Source organism: Panulirus ornatus, chromosome 67 (genome assembly GCF_036320965.1).
Source record: "Panulirus ornatus isolate Po-2019 chromosome 67, ASM3632096v1, whole genome shotgun sequence".
Lineage (NCBI taxonomy): Eukaryota > Metazoa > Arthropoda > Malacostraca > Decapoda > Palinuridae > Panulirus > Panulirus ornatus.
In genome coordinates this window covers 15,272,711-15,300,440 of record NC_092290.1, presented here as the reverse complement: position 1 = coordinate 15,300,440, position 27,730 = coordinate 15,272,711, and the positions used below count along the sequence as shown (strand labels likewise).

Sequence of the window (27,730 nt, the reverse complement as noted above, 5' to 3'; positions counted from 1 at the left end):
GAGTGGGAGGTGGGTTGATTAGAAAGGGTAGTGAGTGGTGGGATGAAGAAGTAAGAGTATTAGTGAAAGAGAAGAGAGAGGCATTTGGACGATTTTTACAGGGAAAAAATGCAATTGAGTGGGAGATGTATAAAAGAAAGAGACAGGAGGTCAAGAGAAAGGTGCAAGAGGTGAAAAAAAGGGCAAATGAGGGTTGGGGTGAGAGAGTATCATTAAATTTTAGGGAGAATAAAAAGATGTTCTGGAAGGAGGTAAATAAAGTGCATAAGACAAGGGAGCAAATGGGAACTTCAGTGAAGGGCGCAAATGGGGAGGTGATAACATTCAAACGCCTCACAACCATACAACATTGTTGGAACCACTATTCCTTCAAACATACCCATTTTTGCTTTCCGAGATAATGTTCTCGACTTCCACACATTCTTCAAGGCCTCCAGAATTTTCGCCCCCTCCCCCACCCTATGATCCACTTCCGCTTCCATGGTTCCATCCGCTGCCAGATCCACTCCCAGATATCTAAAACACTTCACTTCCTCCAGTTTTTCTCCATTCAAACTCACCTCCCAATTGACTTGACCCTCAACCCTACTGTACCTAATAACCTTGCTCTTATTCACATTTACTCTTAACTTTCTTCTTCCACACACTTTACCAAACTCAGTCACCAGCTTCTGCAGTTTCTCACATGAATCAGCCACCAGCGCTGTATCATCAGCGAACAACAACTGACTCACTTCCCAAGCTCTCTCATCCCCAACAGACTTCATACTTGCCCCTCTTTCCAAAACTCTTGCATTTACCTCCCTAACAACCCCATCCATAAACAAATTAAACAACCATGGAGATATCACACACCCCTGCCGCAAACCTACATTCACTGAGAACCAATCACTTTCCTCTCTTCCTACACGTACACATGCCTTACATCCTCAATAAAAACTTTTCACTGCTTCTAACAACTTTCCTCTCACACCATATATTCTTAATACCTTCCACAGAGCATCTCTATCAACTCTATCATATGCCTTCTCCAGATCCATAAATGCTACATACAAATCCATTTGCTTTTCTAAGTATTTCTCACATACATTCTTCAAAGCAAACACCTGATCCACACATCCTCTACCACTTCTGAAACCACACTGCTCTTCCCCAATCTGATGATCTGTACATGCCTTCACCCTCTCAATCAATACCCTCCCATATAATTTACCAGGAATACTCAACGAACTTATACCTCTGTAATTTGAGCACTCACTCTTATCCCCTTTGCCTTTGTACAATGGCACTATGCACGCATTCCGCCAATCCTCAGGCACCTCACCATGAGTCATACATACATTAAATAACCTTACCAACCAGTCAACAATACAGTCACCCCCTTTTTTAATAAATTCCACTGCAATACCATCCAAACCTGCTGCCTTGCCGGCTTTCATCTTCCGCAAAGCTTTCACTACCTCTTCTCTGTTTACCAAATCATTTTCCCTAACCCTCTCACTTTGCACACCACCTCGACCAAAACACCCTATATCTGCCACTCTATCATCAAACACATTCAACAAACCTTCAAAATACTCACTCCATCTCCTTCTCACATCACCACTACTTGTTATCACCTCCCCATTTGCGCCCTTCACTGAAGTTCCCATTTGCTCCCTTGTCTTACGCACTTTATTTACCTCCTTCCAGAACATCTTTTTATTCTCCCTAAAATTTAATGATACTCTCTCACCCCAACTCTCATTTGCCCTTTTTTTCACCTCTTGCACCTTTCTCTTATATATATATATATATATATATATATATATATATATATATATATATATATATATATATATATATATATATATATATATATATATATATATATATATTCATTTATATACATTTATTCTGCTTTGTCGCTGTCTCCCGCGTTCGCGAGGTTGCGCAAGGAAACAGACTTCCACACATTCTTCAAGGCTCCCAGATTATTGGCCCCCTCCCTCACCTTATGATTCAATTCCGCTTCCATGGCTCCATTCGCTGCCAAATCCACTCCCAGATATCTAAAACACTTCACTTCCTCCAGTTTTTCTCCATTCACACTTACCTCCCAATTGACTTGACCCTCAACCCTACTGTACCTAATAACCTTGCTCTTATTCATATTTATTCTCAACTTTCTTCTTTCACACACTTTACCAAACTTAGTCACCAGATTCTGCAGTTTCTCACATGAATCAGCCACCAGCATCATCAACGAACAACAACTGACTCACTTCCCAAGCTCTCTCGTCCACAACAGACTGCATACTTGCCCCTCTTTCCAAAACTCTTGCATTCACCTCCCTAACAACCCCATCCATAAACAAATCAAACAACCATGGGGACATCACATCAGTTTCCTCTCTTCCTACACGTACACACGCCTTACATCCTCGATAAAAACTTTTCACTGCTACAAACAAATTGCCTCCCACACCATATATTCTTAATACCTTCCACAGAGCATCTCTGTCAACTCTATCATATGCCTTCTCCAGATTCGTAAATGCTACATACAAATCCATTTGCTTTTCTAAGTATTTCTCACATACATTCTTGAAAGCAAACACCTGATCCACACATCCTCTTCCACTTCTAAAACTACACTGCTCTTCCCCAATCTGATGTTCTGTACATGCCTTCACCCTCTCAATCAATACCCTCCGGTATAATTTACCAGGAATACTCAACAAACTTATACCTCTGTAATTTGAGCACTCAATCTTATCCCCTTTGCCTTTGTACAATGGCAATATGCAAGCACTCCACTATAAATGTTTATAGTTGTGTTACTGGAGTGGTAGTTTTCATACATGGTGCTCTGACAAGAAAATAGTGAAATTGGAAAAGAATGTAGTTTAGACATTGAAGCTTATTCTTTCATTGAAATGTGAACAAAGGGAGCATTTTTCAAAGTGATAGAGATGGAAAGCGAAAGGGTGTTTTTTATGAATGTACTGAAAAAGTTGAGGTCCAGATAAACTTTTGGTCTGTCAAGGCTTTATTATGGCGGATGACCAACTACCTACCCTCATGTATCCAAGATATGGTTGTACTTTGTGTAATGAAGACAATTGAGAAACATCATAAGCCAATATTCCAGTTTCATGATAAGAGAAGTGGACCAGGCAGTATGATACAGTGGTTAAATTGATGGAAACTACTATTGACGTTTGTGTAGATAAATTTATACATTTCCCTTTTCCATAGCCAGAGGTTGAACCATTATGTGACATTCATTTTTCATGTTCATTTCAAGCTAGAAGTTTCAGTTTTCTAAATAATTTCTTACATTCTTCATATGTATATATATATATATATATATATATATATATATATATATATATATATATATATATATATATATATATATATACATACATATATATATATATATATATATATATATATATATATATATATATATATATATATATATATATATATATATATATATATATATATATATATATATATATATATATATATATATATATATATATATATGTGTGTGTATATGTGTGTATATGTGTGTATATGTGTGTATATGTGTGTATGTGTGTATATATGTGTGTGTATGTGTATATATATATATATATATATATATATATATATATATATATATATATATATATATATATATATATATATATATATATATATATATATATAAATTCCCTGGGGATAGGGGAGAAAGAATACTTCCCACGTATTCCCTGCGTGTCGTAGAAGGCGACTAAAAGGGGAGGGGGGGGGGGCTGGAAATCCTCCCCTCTCGTTTTTTTTTTTTCTTTTTTTTTTTTTTTTTTTTTTTGATTTTCCAAAAGAAGGAACAGAGAATTGGGCCAGGTGAGGGTATTCCCTCAAAGGCCCAGTCCTCTGTTCTTAACGCTAACTCGCTAATGCGGGAAATGGCGAATAGTTTTGAAAGTTTGAATATATATATATATATATATATATATATATATATATATATATTATCCCTGGGGATAGTGGTGAAAGAATACTTCCCACGCATTCCTCACGTGTCGTAGAAGGCGACAAGAGGGGACGGGAGCGGGGGGCCAGAAATCCTCCCCTCCTTGTATTTTAACTTTCTAAAAATGGGAAACAGAAGGAGTCACGCGGGGAGTGCTCATCCTCCTCGAAGGCTCAGATTGGGGTGTCTAAATGTGTGTGGATGTAACCAAGATGTGAAAAAAGGAGAGATAGGTAGTATGTTTGAGGAAAGGAACCTGGATGTTTTGGCTCTGAATGAAACGAAGCTCAAGGGTAAAGGGGAAGAGTGGTTTGGGAATGTCTTGGGAGTAAAGTCAGGGGTTAGTGAGAGGACAAGAGCAAGGGAAGGAGTAGCAGTACTCCTGAAACAGGAGTTGTGGAAGTATGTGATAGAATGTAAGAAAGTAAATTCTCGATTAATATGGGTAAAACTGAAAGTTGATGGAGAGAGATGGGTGATTATTGGTGCATATGCACCTGGGCATGAGAAGAAAGATCATGAGAGGCAAGTGTTTTGGGAGCAGCTGAATGAGTGTATTAGTGGTTTTGATGCACGAGACCGGGCTATAGTGATGGGTGATTTGAATGCAAAGGTGAGTAATGTGGCAGTTGAGGGAATAATTGGTATACATGGGGTGTTCAGTGTTGTAAATGGAAATGGTGAAGAGCTTGTAGATTTATGTGCTGATAAAGGACTGATGATTGGGAATACCTGGTTTAAAAAGCGAGATATACATAAGTATAGGTGTGTAAGTAGGAGAGATGGCCAGAGAGCGTTATTGGATTACGTGTTAATTGACAGGCGCGCGAAAGAGAGACTTTTGGATGTTAATATGCTGAGAGGTGCAACTAGAGGGATGTCTGATCATTATCTTGTGGAGGCTAAGGTGAAGATTTGTATGGGTTTTCAGAAAAGAAGAGTGAATGTTGGGGTGAAGAGGGTGGTGAGAGTAAGTGAGCTTGGGAAGGAGACTCGTGTGAGGAAGTACCAGGAGAGACTGAGTACAGAATGGAAAAAGGTGAGAACAATGGAAGTAAGGGGAGTGGGGGAGGAATGGGATGTATTTAGGGAAGCAGTGATGGATTGCGCAAAAGATGCTTGTGGCATGAGAAGCGTGGGAGGTGGGTTGATTAGAAAGGGTTGTGAGTGGTGGGATGAAGAAGTAAGATTATTAGTGAAAGAGAAGAGAGAGGCATTTGGACGATTTTTGCAGGGAAAAAATGCAATTGAGTGGGTGATGTATAAAAGAAAGAGACAGGAGGTCAAGAGAAAGGTGCAATAGGTGAAAAAGAGGGCAAATGAGAGTTGGGGTGAGAGAGTATCATTAAATTTTAGGGAGAATAAAAAGATGTTCTGGAAGGAGGTAAATAAAGTGCGTAAGACAAGGGAGCAAATGGGAACTTCAGTGAAGGGCGCTAATGGGGAGGTGATAACAAGTAGTGGTGATGTGAGGAGATGGAATGAGTATTTTGAAGGTTTGTTGAGTGTGTTTGATGATAGAGTGGCAGATATAGGGTGTTTTGGTCGAGGTGGTGTGCAAAGTGAGAGGGTTAGGGAAAATGATTTGGTAAACAGAAAAGAGGTAGTAAAAGCTTTGCGGAAGATGAAAGCCGGCAAGGCAGCAAGTTTGGATGGTATTGCAGTGGAATTTATTAAAAAAGGGGGTGACTGTATTGTTGACTGGTTGGTAAGGTAATTTAATGTATGTATGACTCATGGTGAGGTGCCTGAGGATTGGCGGAATGCGTGCACAATGCCATTCTACAAAGGCAAAGGGGATAAGAATGAGTGCTCAAATTACAGAGGTATAAGTTTGTTGAGTGTTCCTGGTAAATTATATGGGAGGGTTTTGATTGAGAGGGTGAAGGCATGTACAGAGCATCAGATTGGGGAAGAGCAGTGTGGTTTCAGAAGTGGTAGAGGATGTGTGGATCAGGTGTTTGCTTTGAAGAATGTATGTGAGAAATACTTAGAAAAGCAATTGGATTTGTATGTAGCATTTATGGATCTGGAGAAGGCATATGATAGAGTTGATAGAGATGCTCTGTGGAAGGTATTAAGAATATATGGTGTGGGAAGCAAGTTGTTAGAAGCAGTGAAAAGTTTTTATCGAGGATGTAAGGCATGTGTACGTGTAGGAAGAGAGGAAAGTGATTCGTTCTCAGTGAATGTATGTCTGTGGCAGGAGTGTGTGCTGTCTCCATGGTTGTTTAATTTGTTTATGGATGGGGTTGTTAGGGAGGTGAATGCAAGAGTTTTGGAAAGAGGGGCAAGTATGAAGTCTGTTGTGAATGAGAGAACTTGGGAAGTGAGTCAGTTGTTGTTCGCTGATGATACAGCGCTGGTGGCTGATTCATGTGAGACACTGCAGAAGCTGGTGACTGAGTTTGGTAAAGTGTGTGAAAGAAGAAAGTTAAGAGTAAATGTGAATAATAGCCCATGCCTCGCAACCATACAACATTGTTGGAACCACTATTCCTTCAAACATACCCAATTTTGCTTTCCGAGATAATGTTCTCGACTTCCACACATTCTTCAAGGCTCCCAGGATTTTCGCCCCCTCCCCCACTCTATGATCCACTTCTGCTTCCATGGTCCATCCGCTGCCAGATCCACTCCCAGATATCTAAAACACTTTACTTCCTCCAGTTTTTCTCCATTCAAACTTACCTCCCAATTGACTTGACCCTCAACCCTACTGTACCTAATAACCTTGCTCTTATTCACATTTACTCTTAACTTTCTTCTTTCACACACTTTACCAAACTCAGTCACCAGCTTCTGCAGTGTCTCACATGAATCAGCCACCAGCGCTGTATCATCAGCGAACAACAACTGACTCACTTCCCAAGTTCTCTCATTCACAACAGACTTCATACTTGCCCCTCTTTCCAAAACTCTTGCATTCACCTCCCTAACAAGCCCATCCATAAACAAATTATATATATATATATATCCCCTCGGGATAGGGGAGAAAGAATACTTCCCACGTATTCCCTGCGTGTTGTAGAAGGCGACTAAAAGGGAAGGGAGCGGGGGGCTGGAAATCCTCCCCTCCCGTTTTTCTTTTTTTATTTTTTCAAAAGAAGGAACAGAGGGGGTGGGGGGAGGTGAGGATATTCCCTTAAAGGCCTAGTCCTCTGTTATTAGCGCTACTTCGCTAATGCGGGAGATGGCGAATAGTATGAAAGGAAAAAAAAAAATATATATATATGTATATATATATATATATATATTTTTTTTTTTATTTATTTATTGTACTTTGTCGCTGTCTCCCGCGTTTGCGAGGTAGCGCAAGGAAACAGACGAAAGAAATGGCCCAACCCCCCCCCATACACATGTATATACATACGTCCACACACGCAAATATACATACCTACACAGCTTTCCATGGTTTACCCCAGACGCTTCACATGCCCTGCTTCAATCCACTGACAGCACGTCAACCCCGGTATACCACATCGCTCCAATTCACTCTATTCCTTGCCCTCCTTTCACCCTCCTGCATGTTCAGGCTCCGATCACACAAAATCTTTTTCACTCGATCTTTCCACCTCCAATTTGGTCTCCCTCTTCTCCTTGTTCCCTCCACCTCCGACACATATATCCTCTTGGTCAATCTTTCCTCACTCATCCTCTCCATGTGCCCAAACCACTTCAAAACACCCTCTTCTGCTCTCTCAACCACGCTCTTTTTATTTCCACACATCTCTCTTACCCTTACGTTACTCACTCGATCAAACCACCTCACACCACACATTGTCCTCAAACATCTCATTTCCAGCACATCCATCCTCCTGCGCACAACTCTATCCATAGCCCACGCCTCGCAACCATACAACATTGTTGGAACCACTATTCCTTCAAACATACCCATTTTTGCTTTCCGAGATAATGTTCTCGACTTCCACACATTCTTCAAGACCCCCAGGATTTTCGCCCCCTCCCCCACCCTATGATCCACTTCCGCTTCCATGGTTCCATCCGCTGCCAGATCCACTCCCAGATATCTAAAACACTTCACTTCCTCCAGTTTTTCTCCATTCAAACTCACCTTCCAATTGACTTGACCCTCAACCCTACTGTACCTAATAACCTTGCTCTTATTCACATTTACTCTTAACTTTCTTCTTCCACACACTTTACCAAACTCAGTCACCAGCTTCTGCAGTTTCTCACATGAATCAGCCACCAGCGCTGTATCATCAGCGAACAACAACTGACTCACTTCCCAAGCTCTCTCATCCCCAACAGACTTCATACTTGCCCCTCTTTCCAAAACTCTTGCATTTACCTCCCTAACAACCCCATCCATAAACAAATTAAACAACCATGGAGACATCACACACCCCTGCCGCAAACCTACATTCACTGAGAACCAATCACTTTCCTCTCTTCCTACACGTACACATGCCTTACATCCTCGATAAAAACTTTTCACTGCTTCTAACAACTTGCCTCCCACACCATATATTTTTAATACCTTCCACAGAGCATCTCTATCAACTCTCTCTCTCTCTCTCTCTCTCTCTCTCTCTCTCTCTCTCTCTCTCTCTCTCTCTCTCTCTCTCTCTCTCTCTCTCTCTCTCTCTCTCTCTCTCTCTCTCTCTCTCTATATATATATATATATATATAAAACGTCTGAGAGCTTCCTCTGCTGCTTCAAACATATACTCTTCGTACTGACGTTGACTTAGATATTTTAGCCTTATATTATCTACGCAGATTTACATGGGTTACTCCATCACGTTATCTTTTGGTCTTTTCTAGTTTCTACTTTGCTACTTTCTCAGACAACAGGTAAGTTTCTGTGTCATACCTCCACCACTTCCACCTCTTTGTAGAAAAAGACCGTTTGCTACCCAGTGCCACATGTGTATGTTCCCTCCACAACATTGAAAGTTTTACTGAAGCTTTTGTACGTTACGTCCATACGTCCATATCGTTTTCATTGATATCATCTCAAGTTTACCTGTCAACAACAATATGAAAATCATTAAGTTTTGCAAGTCTGATATCTGGTACTTTTCCTCGACTTTCATGATCACCTAAATTACTGGCAATGTTGAGAACTATCTCAAAAGCATTTACCCCATGATCACTGTCATCAAACCTTTCTGTAACTTCAATACTGTGAAACAGATCCACATTTGTACCTGGAACTAGATCTATTATGGTCTCGTCTCGAGTAGGTTTCCCAACTGCTTGTATCAGGACAACATCAAGCAACCCAAGGAAGAGGCCACACCCGGGGCTACTGGAGAGGAATTCTTCTTACTTAGCTGCCGGTGTTAACATCATCCACAATAATCAAATGGTGTTCATCACAATTTTGTGCCAACGACTGACTCATAAAGCCTTTCGTCTACCTTTGGTGTCTGTGTTGGAAGCTTATAGATTGCTCCTGTCTTCTTGTGAATCTTATTTTTAATTTTTACAGAAATGAAGTCTATTGTATCAGCAGCTACAACATTTATAATCACAGGATTGAGATGAGTCTTAACACAGAGTAAGACACCACTGCCTAATATTTCCCATAAAGCATATTATAATTTCCACAATGAAAATACAGATATTTCACACAATCTGTACAGCCTGGTTAGTGTACAGTGCTTTCTTTTTTGTATATGTACCATATATAATATATTACAGTAAGTTCTTCGGCAGGTAGACTTACAGTAAGTTCTCCTGCAGGTAGACTTACAGTAGGTTCTCCTGCAGGTCGACTTACAGTAAGTTCTCCTGCAGGTAGACTTACAGTAGGTTCTCCTGCAGGTCGACTTACGGTAAGTTCTCCTGCAGGTAGACCCTACAGGAAGTTCTCCGTCAAGTTAAACCAAACGTTTTCCCGACAGGTTGGAGTTTGCAGCAGGATCGTTCGACCTGGTGTTTGTGGACCGACTGTTGACCAGTCTGGGAGACGATGACCTGACCCGGGTCTTGGTGCGGATCCTGGACTGGTTGACACCTGGAGGATACCTCTTCATCCTGGAGACCTGTGACCTCAGATCAGGTCAGTGACCTGCTGGTGGTGACCTCAGCATCCATGATCCTGCAAGGTGGCTGTGGCATAGTATTCAAGATAGATATAGATAAAAAAGATATGTAGGCAGAAATAGATAATTTCCCCGGTTCTGGTACAGCGCCCCTTTAGCTTCCCGCCATTTCTTCATTTTCAAATATATCCTCAGAGAGATATAACGCGAAATAAGAGATGGTATAACATTTCAGGAATAATATTTTGATCTTGTATCTCCCGAAATATACCAACCAATGCAATTCGCATCTTGGCGAATAAATATAAAAATATCAAACTGACTGTCTGAAAACGCGTGTAATGCGCTAATGCCAGATGTAAACACTTTGAACTCCTACTGTCGAATTTGCCCTATTATTTTGAGTCATGTAAAATAAAGCCAGACACAATTCATTTACAAAAAATTACGTAAACTGGCTAATGATGATTATATAAAGAACAGTGAAAGCTGGCAGCTAACCAATGTTTACAGTACGAGTCCATACAGCTTGTCAGCATCATTCCATTATGAGACAAAACACGTAGCCTTGTTGACTGAAAACACCTACATGACCACATTTACTTCAAACGTTACTCATTGTATTATAAAAATTTACAATCAACTTTAATTTTCTTTGATGACGGTAAACTTTTTACGCTAATTGTTACCACTTTACCTTCAGAAATTAATATATATTGAAACAGGCTTCTTATTATTCAAACAATTTACACACATATATATATATATATATATATATATATATATATATATATATATATATATATATATATATTTATATATATATATATATATATATATATATATATATATATATATATATATATATATATATATATATACATATATATATATATATATATATATATATATATATATATATATATATATATATATATATATATATGTGCGTGTGTGGACGTATGTATGTACATGTGTATGGGGGGGGGTTGGGCCATTTCTTTCGTCTGTTTCCTTGCGCTACCTCGCAAACGCGGGAGACAGCGACAAAGTATAAAAAAAAAAAAAAAAAAAAATATATACATATATATATATTTTTTTTTATTATTTTTCTTTGTCGCTGTCTCCCGCGTTTGCGAGGTAGCGCAAGGAAACAGACGAAAGAAATGGCCCAACCCACCCCCATACACATGTATATACATACACGTCCACACACGCAAATATACATACCTATACATCTCAACGTACACATATATATACACACACAGACACATACATATATACGCATGTACATAATTCATACTGTCTGCTTTTGTTCATTTCCATCGCCACCCCGCCACACATGAAATAATAACCCCCTCCCCGCCTCATGTGCGCGAGGTAGCGCTAGGAAAAGACAACAAAGGCCCCATTCGTTCACACTTAGTCTCTAGCTGTCATGTAATAATGCACCGAAACCTCAGCTCCCTTACCAGATCCAAGCCCCACAGAACTTTCGATGGTTTACCCCCGACGCTTCACATGCTCTGGTTCAATCTATTGACAGCACGTCGACCCCGGTATACCAAATGGTTCCAATTCACTCTATTCCTTGCACGCCTTTCGCCCTCCTGCATGTTCAGGCCCCGATCACTCAAATTCTTTTTCACTCTATCTTTCCACCTCCAGTTTGGTCTCCCGCTACTCCTCGTTCCCTCCACCTATGACACATATATCCTCTTGGTCAATCTTTGCTCACTCATTCTGTCCATGTGACCAAACCATTTCAAAACACCCTCTTCTGCTCTCTCAACCTCACTCTTTTTATTATCACACATCTCTCTTACCCTGTTATTACTTACTCGATCAAACCACCTCACACCAAATATTGTGCTCAAGCATCTCATTTCAAGCACATCCACCCTCCTCCGCACAACTCTATCCATAGCCCACGCCTCGAAACCATGTAACATTGTTGGAGCCACTATTCCTTCAAACATACCCATTTTTGCTTTCCAAGATAATGTTCTCGACTTCCACACATTCTTCAACGCTCCCAGAACTTTCGCCCCCTCCTCCACCCTATGATTCACTTCCGCTTCCATGGTTCCATCCGCTGCCAAATCCACTCCCAGATATCTAAAACATTTCACTTCCTCCAGTTTCTCTCCATTCAAACTTACCTGCCAGTTGACTTGACCCTCAACTCTACTGTACCTAATAATCTTGCTCGCATTCACATTTACTCTCAACTTTCTTCTTTCACGCGCTTTACCAAACTCAGTCACCAGCTTCTGCAATTTTTCACCCGAATCAGCCACCAGCGCTGTATCATCAGCGAACAACAACTGACTCACTTCCCAAGCTCTCTCATCCACAACAGATTGCATACTTGCCCCTGTTTCCAAACTCTTGCACTTACCTCCCTAACAACCCCATCCATAAACAAACTAAACAACCATGGTGCAAATTTACATTCACTGTGAAGCAATCACTTTCCTCTCTTCCTACAAGTACACATGCCGTACATCCTCGATAAAAACTTTTCACTGCTTCTAACAACTTGCCTCCCGCACCATATATTCTTAATACCTTCCACAGAGCATCTCTGTCATCTCTATTATATGAATTCTCTAGATCCGTAAATGCTACATACAAATCCATTTGCTTTTCTAAGTATTTCACACATACATTCTTCAAAGCAAACACCTGATCCACACATCCTTTACCAATTCTGAAACCACACTTCTCTTCCCCAATCTGATGCTCTCTACATGCCTTCACCCTCTCAATCAGTACCCTCCCATATAATTTCCCAGGAATACACAACAGACTTATAACTCTGTAATTTGAGCACTCACTTTTATCCCCTTTGCCTTTTTACAATGGCATTATGCAAGCATTCCGCCAATCCTCAGGCACCTAACCATGAATCATACATACATTGACTAACCTTACCAACTAGTCACCGATACAGTCACCCCCTTTTTTAATATATTAATATATTTTAATATATATATATATATATATATAATGTATATATAAATATATATATATATATATATATATATATATATATATATATATATATATATATATATATATATATATATATATATATATATATATATATATATATATATATATATATATATATATATATATATATATATATATATATATATATATATATATATATATATATATATATATATATATATATATATTCATATATATATATATATATATATATATATATATATATATATATATATATATATATATATATATATATTATTTTATTTTTTTGTTATACTTTGTCGCTGTCTCCCGCGTTTGCGAGGTAGCGCAAGGAAACAGACGAAAGAAATGGCCCAACCCCTCGCCCCCCCCCATACACATGTATATACATACGTCCACACACGCAAATATACATACCTACACAGCTTTCCATGGTTTACCCCAGACGCTTCACATGCCTTGATTCAATCCACTGACAGGACGTCAACCCCGGTATACCACATCGCTCCAATTCACTCAATTCCTTGCCCTACTTTCACCCTCCTGCATGTTCAGGCCCCGATCACACAAAATCTTTTTCACTCCATCTTTCCACCTCCAATTTGGTCTCCCTCTTCTCCTCGTTCCCTCCACCTCCGACACATATATCCTCTTGGTCAATCTTTCCTCACTCATTCTCTCCATGTGCCCAAACCACTTCAAAACACCCTCTTCTGCTCTCTCAACCACGCTCTTTTTATTTCCACACATCTCTCTTACCCTTACGTTACTCACTCGATCAAACCACCTCACATCACACATTGTCCTCAAACATCTCATTTCCAGCACATCCATCCTCCTGCGCACAACTCTATCCATAGCCCACGCCTCGCAACCATACAACATTGTTGGAACCACTATTCCTTCAAACATACCCATTTTTGCTTTCCGAGATAATGTTCTCGACTTCCACACATTCTTCAAGGCCCCCAGAATTTTCGCCCCCTCCCCCACCCTATGATCCACTTCCGCTTCCATGGTTCCATCCGCTGCCAGATCCACTCCCAGATATCTAAAACACTTCACTTCCTCCAGTTTTTCTCCATTCAAACTCACCTCCCAATTGACTTGACCCTCAACCCTACTGTACCTAATAACCTTGCTCTTATTCACATTTACTCTTAACTTTCTTCTTCCACACACTTCACCAAACTCAGTCACCAGCTTCTGCAGTTTCTCACATGAATCAGCCACCAGCGCTGTATCATCAGCGAACAACAACTGACTCACTTCCCAAGATCTCTCATCCCCAGCAGACTTCATACTTGCCCCTCTTTCCAAAACTCTTGCATTTACCTCCCTAACAACCCCATCCATAAACAAATTAAACAACCATGGAGACATCACACACCCCTGCCGCAAACCTACATTCACTGAGAACCAATCCCTTTCCTCTCTTCCTACACGTACACATGCCTTACATCCTCGATAAAAACTTTTCACTGCTTCTAACAACTTTCCTCCCACACCATATATTCTTAATACCTTCCACAGAGCATCTCTGTCATCTCTATTATATGCCTTCTCTAGATCCGTAAATGCTACATAGAAATCCATTTGCTTTTCTAAGTATTTCACACATACATTCTTCAAAGCAAACACCTGATCCACACATCCTTTACCAATTCTGAAACTACACTGCTCTTCCCCAATCTGATGCTCTCTACATGCCTTCACCCTCTCAATCAGTACCCTCCCATATAATTTCCCAGGAATACACAACAGACTTATACCTCTGTAATTTGAGCACTCACTTTTATCCCCTTTGCCTTTTTACAATGGCATTATGCAAGCATTCCGCCAATCCTCAGGCACCTAACCATGAATCATACATACATTGACTAACCTTACCAACTAGTCACCGATACAGTCACCCCCTTTTTTAATATGTTAATATATTTTAATATATATATATATATATATATATATATATATATATATATATATATATATATATATATATATATATATATATATATATATATATATATATATATATATATGTATATATAAATATATATATATATATATATATATATATATATATATATATATATATATATATATATATATATATATATATATATATATATATATATATAAGATGAAAGCCGGCAAGGCAGCAGGTTTGGATGGTATTGCAGTGGAATTTATTAAAAAAGGGGGTGACTGTATTGTTGACTGGTTGGTAAGGTTATTTAATGTATGTATGACTCATGGTGAGGTGCCTGAGGATTGGAGGAATGCGTGCATAGTGCCATTGTACAAAGGAAAAGGGGATAAGAGTGAGTGCTCAAATTACAGAGGTATAAGTTTGTTGAGTATTCCTGGTAAATTGTATGGGAGGATATTGATTGAGAGGGTGAAGGCATGTACAGAGCATCAGATTGGGGAAGAGCAGTGTGGTTTCAGAAGTGGTAGAGGATGTGTGGATCAGGTGTTTGCTTTGAAGAATGTATGTGAGAAATACTTAGAAAAGCAAATGGATTTGTATGTAGCATTTATGGATCTGGAGAAGGCATATGATAGAGTTGATAGAGATGCTCTGTGGAAGGTATTAAGAATATATGGTGTGGGAGGCAAGTTGTTAGAAGCAGTGAAAAGTTTTTATCGAGGATGTAAGGCATGTGTACGTGTAGGAAGAGAGGAAAGTGATTGGTTCTCAGTGAATGTAGGTTTGCGGCAGGGGTGTGTGATGTCTCCATGGTTGTTTAATTTGTTTATGGATGGGGTTGTTAGGGAGGTAAAGGCAAGAGTTTTGGAAAGAGGGGCAAGTATGAAGTCTGTTGGGGATGAGAGAGCTTGGGAAGTGAGTCAGTTGTTGTTCGCTGATGATACAGCGCTGGTGGCTGATTCATGTGAGAAACTGCAGAAGCTGGTGACGGAGTTTGATAAAGTGTGTGGAAGAAGAAAGTTAAGAGTAAATGTAAATAAGAGCAAGGTTATTAGGGACAGTAGGGTTGAGGGTCAAGTAAATTGGGAGGTGAGTTTGAATGGAGAAAAACTGGAGGAAGTGAAGTGTTTTAGATATCTGGGAGTGGATCTGGCAGCGGATGGAACCATGGAAGCAGAAGTGGACCATAGGGTGGGGGAGGGAGCGAAAATTCTGGGAGCCTTGAAGAATGTGTGGAAGTCGAGAACATTATCTCGGAAAGCAAAAATGGGTATGTTTGAAGGAATAGTGGTTCCAACAATGTTGTATGGTTGCGAGGCGTGGGCTATGGATAGGGTTGTGCGCAGGAGGATGGATGTGCTGGAAATGAGATGTCTGAGGACAATGTGTGGTGTGAGGTGGTTTGATCGAGTAAGTAACGTAAGGGTGAGAGAGATATGTGGAAATAAAAAGAGCGTGGTTGAGAGAGCAGAAGAGGGTGTTTTGAAATGGTTTGGGCACATGGAGAGAATGAGTGAGGAAAGGTTGACCAAGAGGATATATGTGTCGGAGGTGGAGGGAACGAGGAGAAGAGGGAGACCAAATTGGAGGTGGAAAGATGGAGTGAAAAAGATTTTGTGTGATCGGGGCCTGAACTTGCAGGAGGGTGAAAGGAGGGCAAGGAATAGAGTGAATTGGAGCAATGTGGTATACCGGGGTTGACGTGCTGTCAGTGGATTGAATCAAGACATGTGAAGCGTCTGGGGTAAACCATGGAAAGCTGTGTAGGTATGTATATTTGCGTGTGTGGACGTATGTATATACATGTGTATGGGGGGGGGTTGGGCCATTTCTTTCGTCTGTTTCCTTGCGCTACCTCGCAAACGCGGGAGACAGCGACAAAGTATAAAAGAAAAAGAAAGATATATATATATATATATATATATCTATATATATATATATATTTATATATATATATATATATATATATATATATATATATATATATACATATATATATATATTTACACAAACGTTAATAGCAGTTCTCATCAAATTAACACTGTATCAATAAGCTTTAATGTCTAAGCTACATTTTTGTGTAAATAAATTATACATTTCCTTTTTTCCATAGCCAGAGGTTGAACCATTATGTGACATTCATTTTTTTCATTCATTTCAAGCTAGAAGTTTCAGTTTTCTAAATTGTTTCTTACATTTTTCATATGTATATATATGTATGTGTGTGTGTGTGTGTATATGTGCGTATGTATGTGTATGTGTGTGTATGTGTATATGTATATATAGATGTATATTATCCCTGGGGATAGGGGTGAAAGAATACTTCCCACGTATTCCTCGCGTGTCGTAGAAAGCGACTAGAGGGGACGGGAGCGGGGGGCCAGAAATCCTCCCCTCCTTGTATTAACTTTCTAAAATGGGAAACAGAAGAAGGAGTCACGCGGGGAGTGCTCATCCTCCTCGAAGGCTCAGAGTGGGGTGCCTAAATGTGTGTGGATGTAACCAAGATGTGAAAAAAGGAAAGGAACCTGGATGTTTTGGCTCTGAGTGAAACGAAGCTCAAGGGTAAAGGGGAAGAGTGGTTTGGGAATGTCTGGGGAGTAAAGTCAGGGGTTAGTGAGAGGACAAGAGCAAGGGAAGGAGTAGTAATACTCCTGAAACAGGAGTTGTGGGAGTATATGATAGAATGTAAGAAAGTAAATTCTCGATTAATATGGGTAAAACTGAAAGTTGATGGAGAGAGGTGGGTGATTATTGGTGCATATGCACCTGGGCATGAGAAAAAAGATCAAGAGAGGCAAGTGTTTTGGGAGAAGCTGAATGAGTGTGTTAGTGGTTTTGATGCACGAGACCGGGTTATAGTGATGGGTGATTTGAATGCAAAGGTGAGTAATGTGGCAGTTGAGGGAATAATTGGTATACATGGGGTGTTCAGTGTTGTAAATGGAAATGGTGAAGAGCTTGTAGATTTATGTGCTGAAAAAGGACTGATGATTGGGAATACCTGGTTTAAAAAGCGAGATATACATAAGTATACTTATGTAAGTAGGAGAGATGGCCAGAGAGCGTTATTGGATTACGTGTTAATTGACAGGCGTGCGAAAGAGAGACTTTTGGATGTTAATGTGCTGAGAGGTGCAACTGGAGGGATGTCTGATCATTATCTTGTGGAGGCTGAGGTCAAGATTTGTATGGGTTTTCAGAAAAGAAGAGTGAATGTTGGGGTGAAGAGGGTGGTGAGAGTAAGTGAGCTTGAGGAGACCTGTGTGAGGAAGTACCAGGAGAGACTGAGTACAGAATGGAAAAAGGTGAGAACAATGGAAGTAAGGGGAGTGGGGGAGGAATGGGATGTATTTAGGGAATCAGTGATGGATTGCGCAAAAGATGCTTGTGGCATGAGAAGAGTGGGAGGTGGGTTGATTAGAAAGGGTAGTGAGTGGTGGGATGAAGAAGTAAGAGTATTAGTGAAAGAGAAGAGAGAGGCATTTGGACGATTTTTGCAGGGAAAAAATGCAATTGAGTGGGAGATGTATAAAAGAAAGAGACAGGAGGTCAAGAGAAAGGTGCAAGAGGTGAAAAAAAGGGCAAACGAGAGTTGGGGTGAGAGAGCATCATTAAATTTTAGGGAGAATAAAAAGATGTTCTGGAAGGAGGTAAATAAAGTGCGTAAGACAAGGGAGCAAATGGGAACTTCAGTGAAGGGCGCAAATGGGGAGGTGATAACAAGTAGTGGTGATGTGAGAAGGAGATGGAGTGAGTATTTTGAAGGTTTGTTGAATGTGTTTGATGATAGTGGCAGATATAGGGTGTTTTGGTCGAGGTGGTGTGCAAAGTGAGAGGGCTAGGGAAAATGATTTGGTAAACAGAGAAGAGGTAGTGAAAGCTTTGCGGATGATGAAAGCCGGCAAGGCAGCAGGTTTGGATGGTATTGCAGTGGAATTTATTAAAAAAGGGGGTGACTGTATTGTTGACTGGTTGGTAAGGTTATTTAATGTATGTATGACTCATGGTGAGGTGCCTGAGGATTGGCGTAATGCGTGCATAGTGCCATTGTACAAAGGCAAAGGGGATAAGAGTGAGTGCTCAAATTACAGAGGTATAAGTTTGTTGAGTATTCCTGGTAAAGTATATGGGAGGGTATTGACTGAGAGGGTGAAGGCATGTACAGAGCATCAGATTGGGGAAGAGCAGTGTGGTTTCAGAAGTGGTAGAGGATGTGTGGATCAGGTGTTTGCTTTGAAGAATGTATGTGAGAAATACTTAGAAAAGCAAATGGATTTGTATGTAGCATTTATGGATCTGGAGAAGGCATATGATAGAGTTGATAGAGATGCTCTGTGGAAGGTATTAAGAATATATGGTGTGGGAGGAAAGCTGTTAGAAGCAGTGAAAAGTTTTTATCGAGGATGTAAGGCATGTGTACGTGTAGGAAGAGAGGAAAGTGATTGGTTCTCAGTGAATGTAGGTTTGCGGCAGGGGTGTGTGATGTCTCCATGGTTGTTTAATTTGTTTATGGATGGGGTTGTTAGGGAGGTAAATGCAAAAGTTTTGGAAAGAGGGGCAAGTATGAAGTTTGCTGGGGATGAGAGAGCTTGGGAAGTGAGTCAGTTGTTGTTCGCTGATGATACAGCGCTGGTGGCTGATTCATGTGAGAAACTGCAGAAGCTGGTGACTGAGTTTGGTAAAGTGTGTGGAAGAAGAAAGTTAAGAGTAAATGTGAATAAGAACAAGGTTATTAGGTACAGTAGGGTTGAGGGTCAAGTCAATTGGGAGGTGAGTTTGAATGGAGAAAAACTCGAGGAAGTGAAGTGTTTTAGATATCTGGGAGTGGATCTGGCAGCGGATGGAACCATGGAAGCGGAAGTGGATCATAGGGTGGGGGAGGGGGCGAAAATTCTGGGGGCCTTGAAGAATGTGTGGAAGTCGAGAACATTATCTCGGAAAGCAAAAATGGGTATGTTTGAAGGAATAGTGGTTCCAACAATGTTGTATGGTTGCGAGGCGTGGGCTATGGATAGAGTAGTGCGCAGGAGGATGGATGTGCTGGAAATGAGATGTTTGAGGACAATGTGTGGTGTGAGGTGGTTTGATCGAGTGAGTAACGTAAGGGTAAGAGAGATGTGTGGAAATAAAAAGAGCGTGGTTGAGAAAGCAGAAGAGGGTGTTTTGAAGTGGTTTGGGCACATGGAGAGAATGAGTGAGGAAAGATTGACCAAGAGGATATATGTGTCGGAGGTGGAGGGAGCAAGGAGAAGAGGGAGACCAAATTAGAGGTGGAAAGATGGAGTGAAAAAGATTTTGTGTGATCGGGGCCTGAACATGCAGGAGGGTGAAAGGAGGGCAAGGAATAGAGTGAATTGGAGCAATGTGGTATACCGGGGCTGACGTGCTGTCAGTGGATTGAATCAAGGCATGTGAAGCGTCTGGGGTAAACCATGGAAAGCTGTGTAGGTGTTGTATATTTGCGTGTGTGGACATATGTATATACATGTGTATGGGGGTGGGTTGGGCCATTTCTTTCGTCTGTTTCCTTGCGCTACCTCGCAAACGCGGGAGACAGCGACAAAGATTAATAAATAATAATAAAAAAAATATATATATATATATATATATATATATATATATATATATATATATATATATATATATATATATATATATATATATATATATACATATATATACATATATATACATATATATATATATATATATATATATATATATATATATATATATATATATATATATATATATATATATATATATATATATGTGAATAAGAGCAAGGTTATTAGGTACAGTAGGGTTGAGGGTCAAGTAAATTGGGAGGTGAGTTTGAATGAAGAAAAACTGGAGGAAGTGAAGTGTTTTAGATATCTGGGAGTGGATCTGGCCACGGATGGAACCATGGAAGCGGAAGTGGATCATAGGGTGGGGGAGGGGGCGAAAATTCTGGGGGCCTTGAAGAATGTGTGGAAGTCGAGAACATTATCTCGGAAAGCAAAAATGGGTATGCTTGAAGGATAGTGGTTCCAACAATGTTGTATGGTTGCGAGACGTGGGCTATGGATAGAGTTGTGCGCAGGAGGATGGATGTGCTGGAAATGAGATGTTTAAGGACAATATGTGGTGTGAGGTGGTTTGATCGAGTAAGTAACGTAAGGATAAGAGAGAAGTGTGGAAATAAAAAGAGCGTGGTTGAGAGAGCAGAAGAGGGTGTTTTGAAATGGTTCGGGCACATGGGAGAGAATGAGTGAGGAAAGATTGACCAAGAGAATATATGTGTGGGAGGTGGATGGAACGAGGAGAAGAGGGAGACCAAATTGGAGGTGGAAAGATGGAGTGAAAAAGATTTTGTGTGATCGGGGCCTGAACATGCAGGAGGGTGAAAGGAGGGCAAGGAATAGAGTGAATTGGAGCGATGTGGTATACAGGGGTTGACGTGCTGTCAGTGGATTGAATCAAGGCATATGAAGCGTCTGGGGTAAACCATGGAAAGCTGTGTAGGTATGTATATTTGCGTGTGTGGACGTATGTACATGTGTATGGGGGGGGGGTTGGGCCATTTCTTTCGTCTGTTTCCTTGCGCTACCTCGCAAACGCGGGAGACAGCGACAAAGTATAAAAAAAAAAAAAAAAAAAAATATATATATATATATATATATATATATATATATATATATATATATATATATGCATATATACATATATATATATTTATATATATAAATATATATATATATATATATATATATATATATATATATATATATATATATATATATATATATATATATATATATATATATATATATATATATATATATATATATACATATATATATATATATATATATATATATATATATATATATATATATATATATATATATATATATATATATATATATATCCTTTACCAATTCTGAAACCACACTGCTCTTCCCCAATCTGATGCTCTCTACATGCCTTCACCCTCTCAATTAGTACCCTCCCATATAATTTCCCAGGAATACACAACAGACTTATACCTCTGTAATTTGAGTACTCACTTTTATCCCCTTTGCCTTTTTACAATGGCATTATGCAAGCATTCCGCCAATCCTCAGGCACCTAACCATGAATCATACATACATTGACTAACCTTAACAACTAGTCACCGATACAGTCACCCCCTTTTTTAATATATTAATATATTTTAATATATATATATATATATATATATATATATATATATATATATATATATATATATATATATATATATATATATATATATATACATATATATATATATATGTATATATAAATATTTTTTTTTTTTTTTTTTTTTTTTTATACTTTGTCGCTGTCTCCCGCGTTTGCGAGGTAGCGCAAGGAAACAGACGAAAGAAATGGCCCAACCCCCCCATACACATGTATATACATACGTCCACACACGCAAATATACATACCTACACAGCTTTCCATGGTTTACCCCAGACGCTTCAAATGCCTTGATTCAATCCACTGACAGCACGTCAACCCCGGTATACCACATCGCTCCAATTCACTCTATTCCTTGCCCTCCTTTCACCCTCCTGCATGTTCAGGCCCCGATCACAGAAAATCTTTTTCACTCCATCTATATATATATATATATATATATATATATATATATATATATATATATATATATATATATATATATATATATATATATATATATACATATATATATATATATATATATATATATATATATATATATATATATATATATATATATATATATATATATATATATATATATATATATATATACATATATATATATATATATATATATATATATATATATATATATATATATATATATATATATATATATATATATATATATATATAGTGGTGATGTGAGAAGGAGATGGAGTGAGTATTTTGAAGGTTTGTTGAATGTGTTTGATGATAGAGTGGCAGATATAGGGGGTTTTGGTCGAGGTGGTGTGCAAAGTGAGAGGGTTAGGGAAAATGATTTGGTAAACAGAGAAGAGGTAGTGAAAGCTTTGCGGAAGATGAAAGCCGGCAAGGCAGCAGGTTTGGATGGTATTGCTGTGGAATTTATTAAAAAAGGGGGTGACTGTATTGTTGACTAGTTGGTAAGGTTATTTAATGTATGTATGACTCATGGTGAGGTGCCTGAGGATTGGCGGAATGCGTGCATAGTGCCATTGTACAAAGGCAAAGGGGATAAGAGTGAGTGCTCAAATTACAGAGGTATAAGTTTGTTGAGTATTCCTGGTAAATTATATGGGAGGGTATTGATTGAGAGGGTGAAGGCATTTACAGAGCATCAGATTGGGGAAGAGCAGTGTGTTTTCAGAAGTGGTAGAGGATGTGTGGATCAGGTGTTTGCTTTGAAGAATGTATGTGAGAAATACTTAGAAAAGCAAATGGATTTGTATGTAGCATTTATGGATCTGGAGAAGGCATATGATAGAGCTGATAGAGATGCTCTGTGGAAGGTATTAAGAATATATGGTGTGGGAGGAAAGTTGTTAGAAGCAGTGAAAAGTTTTTATCGAGGATGTAAGGCATGTGTACGTGTAGGAAGAGAGGAAAGTGATTGGTTCTCAGTGAATGTATTCTTGCGGCAGGGGTGTGTGATGTCTCCATGGTTGTTTAATTTGTTTATGGATAGGGTTGTTAGGGAGGTAAATGCAAGAGTTTTGGAAAGAAGGGCAAGTATGAAGTCTGTTGGGGATGAGAGAGCTTGGGAAGTGAGTCAGTTGTTGTTCGCTGATGATACAGCGCTGGTGGCTGATTCATGTGAGAAACTGCAGAAGCTGGTGACTGAGTTTGGTAAAGTGTGTGGAAGAAGAAAGTTAAGAGTAAATGTGAATAAGAGCAAGGTTATTAGGTACAGTAGGGTTGAGGGTTAAGCCAATTGGGAGGTGAGTTTGAATGGAGAAAAACTGGAGGAAGTGAAGTGTTTTAGATATCTGGGAGTGGATCTGGCAGCGGATGGAACCATGGAAACGGAAGTGGATCATAGGGTGTTGGAGGGGGCGAAAATTCTGGGGGCCTTGAAGAATGTGTGGAATTCGAGAACATTATCTCGGAAAGCAAAAATGGGTATGTTTGAAGGAATAGTGGTTCCAACAATGTTGTATGGTTGCGAGGCGTGGGCTATGGATAGAGTTGTGCGCAGGAGGATGGATGTGCTGGAAATGAGATGTTTGAGGACAATGTGTGGTGTGAGGTGGTTTGATCGAGTGAGTAACGTAAGGGTAAGAGAGATGTGTGGAAATAAAAAGAGCGTGGTTGATGGGGCAGAAGAGGGTGTTTTGAAATGGTTCGGGCACATGGAGAGAATGAGTGAGGGAAGATTGACCAAGAGAATATATGAGTCGGAGGTGGAGGGAACGAGGAGAAGAGGGAGACCAAATTGAAGGTGGAAAGATGGAGTGAAAAAGATTTTGTGAGATCGGGGCCTGAACATGCAGGAGGGTGAAAGGAGGGCAAGGAATAGAGTGAATTGGAGCGATGTGGTATACCGGGGTTGACGTGCTGTCAGTGGATTGAATCAAGGCATGTGAGGCGTCTGGGGTAAACCATGGAAAGCTGTGTAGGTATGTATATTTTCGTGTGTGGACGTATGTATATACATGTGTAAGGGGGTGGGTTGGGCCATTTCTTTCGTCTGTTTCCTTGCGCTACCTCGCAAACGCGGGAGACAGCGACAAAGCAAAAAAAAAGAAAAAAAAAAAAATATATATATATATATATATATATATATATATATATATATATATATATATATATATATATATATATATATATATATATATACATATATATATATATATATATATATATATATGTATATATATATATATATATATATATATATATATATATATATATATATATATATATATATATATATATATATATATATATATATATATATATATATATATATATATATATATATATATATATATACATATATATATATATATATATATATATATATATATATATATATATATATATATATATATATATATATATATATATTATTTTATTTTTTTATTATACTTTGTCGCTGTCTCCCGCGTTTGCGAGGTAGCGCAAGGAAACAGACGAAAGAAATGGCCCAACCCCCCCCATACACATGTATATACATACGTCCACACACGCAAATATACATAACTACACAGCTTTCCATGGTTTACCCCAGACGCTTCACATGCCTTGATTCAATCCACTGACAGCACGTCAACCCCGGTATACCACATCGCTCCAATTCACTCTATTCCTTGCCCTCTCTTCACCCTCCTGCATGTTCAGGCCCAGATCACACAAAATCTTTTTCACTCCATCTTTCCACCTCCAATTTGGTCTCCCTCTTCTCCTCGTTCCCTCCACCTCCGACACATATATCCTCTTGGTCAATCTTTCCTCACTCATTCTCTCCATGTGCCCAAACCATTTCAAAACACCCTCTTCTGCTTTCTCAACCACGCTCTTTTTATTTGCACACATCTCTCTTACCCTTACGTTACTCACTCGATCAAACCACCTCACACCACACATTGTCCTCAAACATCTCATTTCCAGCACATCCATCCTCCTGCGCACAACTCTATCCATAGCCCACGCCTCGCAACCATACAACATTGTTGGAACCACTATTCCTTCAAACATACCCATTTTTGCTTTCCGGGATAATGTTCTCGACTTCCACACATTCTTCAAGGCCCCCAAAATTTTCGCCCCCTCCCCCACCCTATGATCCACTTCAGCTTCCATGGTTCCATCCGCTGCCAGATCCACTCCCAGATATCTAAAACACTTCACTTCCTCCAGTTTTTCTCCATTCAAACTCACCTCCCAGTTGACTTGACCCTCAAACCTACTGTACCTAATAACCTTGCTCTTATTCACGTTTACTCTTAACTTTCTTCTTCCACACACTTTACCAAACTCAGTCACCAGCTTCTGCAGTTTCTCACATGAATCAGCCACCAGCGCTGTATCATCAGCGAACAACAACTGACTCACTTCCCAAGCTCTCTCATCCCCAACAGACTTCATACTTGCCCCTCTTTCCAAAACTCTTGCATTTACCTCCCTAACAACCCCATCCATAAACAAATTAAACAACCATGGAGACATCACACACCCCTGCCGCAAACCTACATTCACTGAGAACCAATCACTTTCCTCTCTTCCTACACGTGCACATGCCTTACATCCTCGATAAAAACTTTTCACTGCTTCTAACAACTTTCCTCCCACACCATATATTCTTAATACCTTCCACAGAGCATCTCTATCAACTCTATCATATGCCTTCTCCAGATCCATAAATGCTACATACAAATCCATTTGCTTTTCTAAGTATTCTACACATACATTCTTCAAAGCAAACACCTGATCCACACATCCTCTACCACTTCTGAAACGACAGTGCTCTTCCCGAATCTGATGCTCTGTACATGCCTTCACCCTCTCAATGAATATATATATATATATATATATATATATATATATATATATATATATATATATATATATATATATATATATATATATATTTATATATATATATATATATTTATATATATATATATATATATATATATATATATATATATATATATATATATATATATATATATATATATATATATATATATATATATATATATATATATATATATATATATATATATATATATATATATATATCCATTTGTTTTTCTAAGTATTTCTCACATGCATTCTTCAAAGCAAACACCTGGGTTTGTATGTAGCATTTATGGATCTGGAGAAGGCATATAACAGAGTTGATAGAAATGCTCTCTGGAAGGTTTTAAGAATATATGGTGTGGGATGCAAGTTGTTAGAAGCAGTGAAGAGTTTTTATCCTGGATGTAAGGCATGTGTACGTGTAGGAAGAGAGGAAAGTGATTGGTTCTCAGTGAATGTAGGTTTGCGGCAGGGGTGTGTGATGTCTCCATGGTTGTTTAATTTGTTTATGGATGGGGTTGTTAGTTAGGTGAATGCAAGAGTTTTGGAAAGAGGGGCAAGTATGCAGTCTGTTGTGGATGAGAGAGCTTGGGAAGTGAGTCAGTTGTTGTTCGCTGATGATACAGCGCTGGTGGCTGATTCATGTAAGAAACTGCAGAAGCTGGTGACTGATTTTGGTAAAGTGTGTGAAAGAAGAAAGTTAAGAGTAAATGTGAATAAGAGCAAGGTTATTAGGCACAGTAGGGTTGAGGGTCAAGCCAATTGGGAGGTAACTTTGAATGGAGTAAAACTGGAGGAAGTAAAGTGTTTTAGATATCTGGGAGTGGATCTGGCAGCGGATGGAACCATGGAAACGGAAGTTTATCATAGGGTGGGGGAGGGGGCAAAAATTCTGGGAGCCTTGAAGAATGTTTGGAAGTCGAGAACATTATCTCGAAAAGCAACAATGTTGTATGGTTGCGAGGCGTTGGCTATGGATAGAGTTGTGCGCAGGGGGATGAATGTGCTGGAAATGAGATGTTTAAGGAGAATATGTGGTGTGAGGTGGTTTGATCGAGTAAGTAATGTAAGGGTAAGAGAGATGTGTGGAAAGAAAAAGATCGTGGTTGAGAGAGCAGAAGAGGGTGTTTTGAAATGGTTTGGGCACATGGAGAGAATGAGTGAGGAAAGATTGACCAAGAGGATATATGTGTCAGAGGTGGAGGGAACGAGGAGAAGTGGGATACCAAATTGGAGGTGGAAAGATGG

At 39.1% G+C, this 27,730-nt stretch overlaps 1 protein-coding gene across 1 annotated transcript in view; it reads left to right on the top strand.

The window, feature by feature from the left end:
* Window positions 1-27,730, top strand: part of LOC139746978 (uncharacterized) — a 95,273-nt gene that overhangs the window by 21,238 nt on the left and 46,305 nt on the right. Inside the window, exon 4 of the mRNA XM_071658671.1 lies at window positions 9,886-10,043. Within this exon, the coding sequence (XP_071514772.1) occupies window positions 9,886-10,043 (158 nt within the window). The remainder of the gene's footprint in view (window positions 1-9,885; window positions 10,044-27,730) is intronic.